This window comes from Colobus angolensis, unplaced genomic scaffold (assembly GCF_000951035.1).
Source record: "Colobus angolensis palliatus isolate OR3802 unplaced genomic scaffold, Cang.pa_1.0 Scaffold64, whole genome shotgun sequence".
Lineage (NCBI taxonomy): Eukaryota > Metazoa > Chordata > Mammalia > Primates > Cercopithecidae > Colobus > Colobus angolensis.
In genome coordinates, this window is record NW_012120043.1 from 450,527 (window position 1) to 459,811 (window position 9,285).

At 56.9% G+C, this 9,285-nt stretch overlaps 1 protein-coding gene across 2 annotated transcripts; it reads right to left on the reverse strand.

The window, feature by feature from the left end:
- Window positions 1-202: 202 nt before the first annotated feature.
- PRSS57 (protease, serine, 57) lies at window positions 203-6,730 on the reverse strand. Of its 2 annotated transcripts, none has more exons than XM_011963982.1 (5): window positions 6,627-6,730; window positions 6,104-6,257; window positions 3,874-4,018; window positions 1,622-1,885; window positions 203-620 (listed from the first exon to the last, which is right to left on the reverse strand). In XM_011963982.1, exons 1-5 carry the CDS (start codon window positions 6,703-6,705, stop codon window positions 414-416), a joined length of 849 nt encoding a protein of 282 aa, XP_011819372.1. In that variant the 5' UTR covers window positions 6,706-6,730; the 3' UTR covers window positions 203-413. The 2 variants fall into 2 exon arrangements, with proteins under 2 accessions (XP_011819372.1, XP_011819371.1); XM_011963981.1 differs by having other exon boundaries at window positions 222-620; window positions 6,104-6,260.
- Window positions 6,731-9,285: the final 2,555 nt, after the last annotated feature.

Here is a 9,285-nt window from a genome sequence, read left to right on the forward strand (position 1 = left end):
CCCAGCCTACTCATCTGTGCTGTGGCTAGCCGGCTGGAGGGAGGTGGAGGAACAGCGTTCCAGGTGGGAGGTTGCAGGAGTGTGGGTTGCACGTGTGCGGGGGTGGACCCGGAGGGGTTCACGGGGAGGGGCTTGGGAAGGTGGAAAGGGGCTGTGGACAAGGAGCCGTGACACAAACACGGGTGGACCCTGCCGCTGACCGCCCGCGGGTGAGGCTGGAAGTCAGTTAACATTTTACTGGGTTAGATTCTGCCCTTTGCATATGGAACGGGTGTGCCCCGCCGCTGCCTGTCCCACCCCAACCCTGAACATCAGGCTTCCCGGTGTCTGGGGCCCCAAGGACCCCCTGCCCCAGCCATGGAACATTCCAGGCCTCCAGCAGCAACCTCATTTGCATGCCGCAAACCTGTGGCTCAGGCGACTCCTCCTGGGGGCCTGGTGGTCCCAGGCAGGGGGCCGGGCTGGGGGCTGCTCCGCCGAACCACGTCCCAGATCCAGGTCACAAAGGCGGACACCTGCGTGTACACATCGGGGGTCTTGGGGTCGCCGCACCAGAGGCCAGAGAAGGATACGAGGCCGTGAGCCCGGTTCCTGCACACCAGGGGCCCCCCGGAGTCGGCCTAGAGTAAAAGGAGAAGTGAGGTCAGGGCCTCTGGGAGCCGCTGCAGGCACATCTCACCACCGCCCTCCCTGCCTCAGAACCCTCTGTGGCTCCCTACTGCTCTCCAAGGAAAAAGTAAACTCATCTCTGCCATCCAAGCCCTGAGGACCTGGCCCCCACCCACTTCTCTGCCCGCCTCCCCCCGCCAGCCTCATCGGTGCTCCAGCCTTTGCATAGCTTAGAGAGGCCTGTTCCTGCCCTGTGCTGGATGCTGCCTATGTACATTCGAGTCTGCAGTGCTCTGGGCAGTGCACAACCTGCACAACTGTACGCGACCATCCTCCAGTAATGGATCTCTCTGCCTTGCATGTGTTGCCTCCAGTCTTCTAAGGATTCCTTCAAGTCTCAGCTCAAAGGTGCTCTCCTTGGAGAGGGCTCCCCGAATACTCACCCTAAAATCCCTCATCCTACCCTCCTAACTGCCATCTGGAATCCACTCTGACACCAGATACTATTCGGGTGGCAATTTTACAAATGGAGAAAAAGAGGCCCAGAGAAATCAAGTGACTTTTCCAAGGTCACACACTGGGAAAGTGGACAGTCTCCTTTCTCCTGGGCTTGGGCTGCTGGCCTCCAGAGTGTGTGTCCTGAACCAAGTCGCTCTCTTGCCTGCAAAAGACCTTCCAGGCCCAGTGTCTCCCTTAGCACCAGGGGATTCGTTTATCCGACAAGATTTTAGGAGTGGGAGCTGCTTCCTCTCAATCTGTTACTACCCTCTACTGAACACTGCTTGTGCAAATACACAAGTGTGTGGCTCTTTGTGCAGTGCACAACCTGCGCAACTGAACATGACAGCCCTGCGTGACCCTTGCCAACTCCCTGCCTTTCCTGGGCCTCAACTTCTCCATCTGGTCCAATATCAATGGGACTCAGTTCCCAAGACCCTTCCTGGCCCTGACTGTCTCTGTGGGCCTTGTTTTCCCCATGCAGTAAGTGGGTGGAGCGGGGAGGGGATCTTACCGAGCAGAAGCCTCGCCTATGGCTGTCCCCACTGCGAGTGCAGAGCATGGTACGGCTCAGGTGGCCCTTCCAGGAGCTGTTGCAGACGTCCAGGTCCAGCACTCGGACCTCGGCCTCCATCAGTCCCGGTGGCAGATCCTCAAAGTCAGACACGAAGCCCCAGCCAGCCACCTGGCACCGTGTCCCGGCTGCGGGGGGCCTGGCCCGTCTCCCTGGCAGCCTCAGCAGCCCCACTGCAGGGCCCAGGACAGCAGAGCCGTTCAGCTGCAGGGAGAGCATGAGTTCAGGCCACCAGGCTCCCTCCCCACCCCCTCTCCTGCCTCAGTTTATCCATGGGACCCCTGGTCCTGCCCTTGTGAAGCGAAATCAATGGTGGCCACCATGAGGCCGGGTCAGGAGGCCCCGTTCCTTCTGCCAACACAAGCCCCTACCCCTTGGGTCTCCAGGGTCACCATCGGCTGCCCAAAGCGTCTTTCTTGTTTTTTTTTTTTTTTGAGACGGAGTCTCGCTCTGTGGCCCAGGCTGGAGTGCAGTGGCAAGATCTCGGCTCACTGCAAGCTCCGCCTCCCGGGTTCATGCCATTCTCCTGCCTCAGCCTCCCGAGTAGCTGGGACTATAGGCGCCCGCCACCACACCCGGCTCATTTTTTTATATTTTTAGTAGAGACGGGGTTTCACCCTGGTCTCGATCTCCTGACTTTGTGATCCGCCCACCTCAGCCTCCCAAAGTGCTGAGATTACAGGCGTGAGCCACCGCGCCTGGCCCTTTTTTTCTTTTTTTTTTTTTGAGAGGGAGTCTCACTCTGTTGTCCAGGCTGGACTGTAGTGGCATGATCTCAGCTCACTGCAACCTCTGCCTCCCGGGTTCAACCCATTCTCCTGCCTCAGCCTCCCAAGGAGCTGGGATTACAGGCATGCACCACCACACCTGGCTAATTTTGATATTTCAGTAGGAATGGGGTTTCACCATGTTGGCGACGCTGGTCTCCAACTCCTGACCTCAGGTGATCCACCCGCCTCGGCTTCCCAAAGTGCTGGGATTACAGAGTGAACCACCGTGCCCGGTCTCAAAGAGTCTTTCAAACCACATCTCCTTCCTTGCTCTAAGCCCTCCCATGGCTCCCCATTGCCCTCAGGACAAAACCTCTTTGCTCACCAGCCAGGGCGTCTAAGGGCTCTCCAGCCTCAGCCTCCCCTCTGGCCAGACAGGATGAATTTACAGCCACTCCCTGGGCCTGCCACGCACCTCTGCTCACACCAGACCCCCAGCCTGGACGCTTTTCCTGTTCAGCCTCCACATCTCAGCGCGGACGCCACCTCTCCCAGGAAGCCTTCCCAGATTCCCAGACCAGGACATGAGTCGCCTCTGGGCTCCCTGCAGCCCGTCAAGGCTGGTTTACCAAGGGAAGACTGTGTGACACTCTGGGCTCTGTGTAGCCCAGCACCGGGCCTCGGGCCCTGGCCCTGGTGCCTGGCGCGTGGCTGATACTCAGTTAACAGGCCTGGGAAGGATGGCTCTAATCCCTGGCTCTGGTTCTCTGACTCATGCATCTTGGGAACATTCCTGACATTCCCGAGGTCTCACTCAGCCTCAGTTTCCCCATCTGTGCAATGGCCGGGGTGAACCAGAGCAGGTTCCAGGCTTCAGGGTTTCACGGATGAGAAAAATTCACCCAAAAGCTTTGGCCACTGGTGCTTGCTGCCTTCTTTTATTTTATTTTTTTTTCAGACGGAGTCTTGCTGTGTCACCCAGGCTAGAGTGCAGTGGCTGGATCTCAGCTCACTGCAAGCTCCGCCTCCTGAGCTCACACCGTTCTCCTGCCTCAGCCTCCTGAGTAGCTGGGACTACAGGTGCCGCCACCGCATCCGGCTAATTTTTTTGTATCTTCAGTAGAGACGGGGTTTCACCGTGTTAGCCAGGATGGTCTCGATCTCCTGACCTCGTGATCTGCCCGTCTCGGCCTCCCAAAGTGCTGGGATTACAGGCATGAGCCACTGCACCGGGCAGTGAAACCTCATTTCTACCAAAAATATAAAAATTAGCCAGGCATGGTGGTGGGCACCTGTAATCCCAGCTACTCGGGAGGCTGAGGCGGGAGAATCGATTGAGCGCAGGAGGTCTAGCTTGCAGTGAGCCAAGATCACGCCACTGCACTCCAGCCTGGGTGACAGAGTGAGACTTGAGACTCTGTCTCAAAAACCAAACGTGTGTCAGATACTCCTACGGGCCACCCCCCCCCATCCCGGGCTCACCCGCAGCAGGCAGATGTCGTTGACGTGGGTCACAGGGTGGAAGTCGGGGTGCGTGGTGACGGCACTGATGCCAAACACCTGCTGGGTGGGCTCTGTGGTACGCAGGGCATGGGCGCCCAGCACCACCAGGCCGGTGCGGAGGTCTCTGTGGGGAGGAAGGAGTGGGCGAGACGGAGGTGAGGGGCTGCCTGTCCTGGGCCTCAGTCCACTCATCTATGAAACAGAGACCCAGGCCGGGCGCGGTGGCTCACGCCTGTTATCCCAGCACTTTGGGAGGCCGAGGCGGGTGGATCACGAGGCTAGGAGTTCAAGACCAGCCTGGCCAACATGGTGAAACCCTGTCTCTACCAAAAATACAAAATTAGCTGAGCGTGGTGGCAGGTGCCTGTAATCTCAGCTACTCAGGAGGCTGAGGCAGGAGAATCGCTTGAACCCAGGAGGCAGAGATGGCAGTGAGCCAAGATCACCCTACAGCACTCCAGTCTGGGTGACAGAGCAAAACTCTGTCTCAAAAAAAAATTACTTTGCCAAATGCAGTGGCTCACGCCTGTAATCCCAGCACTTTGGGAGGCCGAGGTGGGTGGATCACGAGGTCAGGAGATCGAGACCATCCTGGCTAACACGATGAAACCCTGTCTCTACTGAAGATACAAAAAATTAGCCGGGCGAGGTGGCGGGCGCCTGTAGTCCCAGCTACTCGGGAGGCTGAGGCAGGAGAATCACTTGAACCCGGGAGGTGGAGCTTGCAGTGAGCTGAGATCGCGCCATTGTACTCCAGCCTGGGCCACAGAGTGAGACTCCATCTCAACAACAACAACAACAACAATAACAACAAATAATTACTCTTGCACCAACTTAATATTTTTTTTCTTTTTCTTTTTTTTTTTTAGACAGAGTCGCACTCTGTCCCCCCAGGCTGGAGTGTGATCTTGGCTCACCGCAACCTCTGCCTCCCGGGTTCCAGTGATTCTCTTGTCTCAGCCCTTCAAGCAGCTGGACTACAGGCACGTAACACCATGCCCGGCTAATATTTGTATTTTTAGTAGAGACAAGGTTTCACCATGTTGGTCAGACTGGTCTCGAACTCCTGAGTAGCTGGGACCACAGAAGCACACCACTACTCCTGACTAATTTTTGTATTTTTTGTAGAGACGAGGGGTTTCGTTTTGTTGCCCAGGCTGATCTTGAACTCCTGGAGGCAAATGATCCTCCTGCCTTGGCCTCCTGAAGCCCTGGGATTGCAGATGTGACTGTCTGCGTCCAGCCCCGATATTCCTTTCTTTTTTTCTTCCTTTGAGATGGAGTCTGGCTCTGCCACCCAGGCTGGAGTGAGGTGGCACCATCTCAGCTCACTGCAACCTCCGCCTCCCGGGTTCAAGTGATTCTCCTGCCTCAGCCTCCTGAGTAGCTGGGGTTACAGGCACCTGCCACCACGCCCGACTAATTTTTGTATTTTTAGTAGACACAGAGTTTCACCATGTTGGCCAGGCTGGTCTGGAACTCCTGACCTCAAACAACCCACCGTGTCCCAACATGAGGGGGACTCCAGGCTGGCGGGGGAGCTGGGATACCGCAGTCCAGGACCAACCCATCCCTTGCCTGGTGGGGGCTCTGGCAGGAGGGGGCCCACCCACCTTGGCCCCAATATTCATCTTAATAGTTATTATAACAAACATATTTAAAATGAGGCCGGGCACGGTGGCTCCCACCTGCAATCCCAGCACTTTGGGAGGCAGAGGCAGGAGTTCCAGATCAGCCTGGCCAACATAGGGAAATCCGTCTCTACTAAAAATAACAAAAATTCACCAGGCGTGGTGGCGGGTGCCTGTAATCCCAGCTACTCAGGAGACCAAGGCAGGAGAACCGCTTAAACCCGAGAGGCAGAGGCTGCAGTGAGCTGAGATTTTGCCACTGCACTCCAGCCTGGGGGACAGAGACTGTCTCAAAGAAAAAAAAAAGAACATAGTAACAGTTACAGTAACAGAATATATACTTGTTGCCCCTGGTGCTTCTTCTGTGCTTCCTCTGCCTCCCTGACTTCTCCTCCTGTTTTCCCTTTGTTGTCCCTTAAATCCGACCCCCGCTGAGGCGCACCCTCCTTCAGGAGCCCCCACAGGCAAGGGATGTGTCGGTCCCGGGTTACCGCGCCCCCAGCTCCCTCGCCAGCCAGGAGTCCCCCTCACGTTGGGACACGGTGTCCATAGAGAAGGGGCCCGACAGGTGAGCTCACCTGTGGCTGAAGCAGTGGGCGGCCGAGACCACCCAGCGGGCTTGCAGCAGGAAGCCTCCACAGTGGTGCTGGCCCCCAAACTGCACGGATGCCATGTAGGGCCTGGAGTGGGGGGTCACCTCGCGGCCGCCAATGATGTGGGCTCCCCAGGAGCCTGCTGGAGGGACAGCCCGAGTCAGGGACGAGGCAGGAGGAAGGGCTGTGGTCAGGGCAGGGGGAGAAGGAGCGGCCAAGACACAGACGGGTGAGATGCGAGACGGAGAGACACAGAGAGCTGGAGACAGAGCCCAGACAAGCCCCCCAGTTGTGCCAGGAGGGGCTCCCGAGACCGGGAGATCCAGGGCAGGCCGGCCCGAGACCCCCGTCAGATTTGCACCCATTTCCAGCAGAGGCAGCCACGGGGGCTTGGCAGATGGAGCAGGTGGAGCTCTCCCCAGGTTCTCCGGGGACTGGGGGCTCCTGGGTGTGGCCGCCCTACGGGGACTTGGCGGAGGCCTGGGTGGGGATCCGGGGGGCTTCTCACCAGGGGACTTCATGGGCAGCATCAGGGCAGTGGCCACGGTCAGCAGCGGACGTCCCCAGCCCCCCGACCCAGGCCCCATGGCAGATGCGGGCTGGTGTCTCCCTGCAGAGGTCTTCGGGCCGTGGCTCCCACCCTCAGCCAACGGCCGGAAAGGGGGAGCCTGACTGTGGCCTGTGGTCAGGAGGCCCCACCAGCAACGCCTGAAGCCCAGCCGGCCGTTTCTGGGAAATCGATGGTCTCAGGTGGTGGCTGATAATAATCATGTTGATGATAATCACTGCTGCCTCGGGCCGGAAACGGGGGGTGGGGGAGACAGCTCTGGGGCTGCAAGTGACCTCAGCAAGGTGCTCGACCCCTCTGTGCCTCAGTTTACCCAGCCTCAACACAGCTCAGCATGTGTGGGGAGCTTTCTGAAGAGCCAAGGTCATAGCGGCACTGGAGACCCTGCAGTTCCCCTCCGGCCCCCACCCCCCAAACCCCATGGTCTTCCCATCTCCAACCCCAGTGCCCACCTCAGGACTGTAGGGACAATGAGGAAGGTCGGTCTCCTGGGAAGCTCTGATGATTTCTGCCTTTATTTTATTATTGTTATTTTTTTTTTTGAGACAGAGTCTCGCTCTGTCAGCCAGGCTGGAGTGCAGTGGCGCGATCTCGTCTCACTGCAAGCTCCGCCTCCCGGGTTCACGCCATTCTCCTGCCTCAGCCTCCGGAGTAGCTGGGACTACAGGCGCCCGCCACCACACCCGGCTAATTTTTTGTGTTTTTAGTAAAGATGGGGTTTCACCATGTTAGCCAGGATGGTCTTGATCTCCTGACCTCGTGATCCACCCGCCTCGGCCTCCCAAAGTGCTGGGATTACAGGCGTGAGCCGCCACGCCTGGCATTATTTTATTTTTTTTTAAGAGATGGGGTTTTGCTATGTTGCCCAGGCTGGTCTCGAATTCCTGGGCTCCGGCGATCCTCCCTCCTCGGCCTTCCAACGTGCTGAGATCACAGGACAGCATCACTGCACCTGGCAGATTTCTGCCTTTATTCACCAGTTATTGAGTGCCTAGTGTATACCAGACCTCATGCTACAAGGTGAGGATGTGGCAGTGACGGAAACCCAGCCTGTAGCCCTGACATTCTGTGGGGTCCGGAGTCCAGTGGGACATGGCTGTACGTGGGGGTCTTCACCTTTCTTCCTTTTTTTATTTTTTTTTTGAGATAGTGTCTCGCTCTATTGCCTGGGCTGCAGTGCAGTGGCACAATCTCAGCTTACTGTAACCTCCACCTCCTGGGTTCACGTGATTCTCCTTCCTCAGCCTCCCGGGTAGCTGGGACTACAGGCGCCCACCACCATGCCTGGCTAATTTTGTTTTTGTATTTTCGGTAGAGACGGGGTTTCACCGTGTTAGCCAGGATGGTCTCGATCTCCTGACCTCGAGATCCGCCTGCCTTGGCCTGCCAAAGTGCTGGGATTACAGGTGTGAGCCACCGCACCGTGCTTGGCCTCTTTTTCTTTTTTTTTTGGAGAAGGAGTCTCGCTCTTGTTGCCCAAGCTGGAGTGCAATGGCATGATCTCAGCTCACCGCAACCTCCGCCTCCTGGGTTCAAGCGATTCTCCTTCCTCAGCTTCCCTAGTAGCTGGCATTACCAGCACCCGACACCATGCCTGACTGATTTTGTGTTTAGTAGAGATGGGGTTTCAGCATGTTGGTCAGGCTGGTCTCGAACTCCTGACCTCAGGTGACCCACCTGCCTCAGCCTCCCAAAGTGCTGGGATTACAGGCGTGAGCCGCCGCGCCCGGCCTGGCAGGTCTTTACCTTTCAGTGGGAGTGTTGTTAGTGGCAAAGCTCAGGTCGTAAAGTGCATCTCACACAGCTGGGTGATGGCGTTCACAGTGGTGGCTGGCAGTGCGGTGCTTGTCAGTGCTTAACAGTGGACAGGCTGAGGCAGGGCGCGGCGGCTCACACCTGTAATCTCAGCACTTTGGGAGGCTGAGGCGGGCGGATCACCTGAGGTGGGGAGTTTGAGACCAGCCTGGCTAACATGGTGAAACCCCGTCTCTACTAAAAATACAAAAATTAGCAGGGCGTGGTGGTGCGTGCTTGTAATCCCAGCTACTTGGGAGGCTGAGGCAGGAGAATCGCTTAAACCGGGAGATAGAGGTGGCAGTGAGCCGAGATCATGCTTCTGCACTCCAGCCTGGGAAACAGTCTCAAAAAAAAGGTGGATCACCTGAGGTCCATCTCAAAAAAAAAAAAAGAAGTCACCTGTGAACGCTCCAGACCTGTGTTTTACCAAATGTAAAGTGTTCCCAATAAAGAAGGAAGTGAAATGAAGCAACAGGAAACGCATCGAAAGGAAGGTATATAAAGGTCCCACAAAGAACTCGGGATCTGCGAGATGTAGGCAGGATACGAGTTTTCCCCTGGAGCCTCCGGGAAAAGCCAGCGCTACTGATGCTTTCACTTCAGCTCAGCGAGGCCCGTATGGGCTTCTGACCTCCAGCACTGTCAGAGAATAAACTGGTGCCATTTCATTTCTTATTTATTTATTTTTTTAATTTTTTTTATTTTATTTTTTTTTTGAGATGGAGTCTTGCTCTGTCGCCCAGGCTGGAGTGCAGTGGCCGGATCTCAGCTCACTGCAAGCTCCGCCTCCCGGGTTTACGCC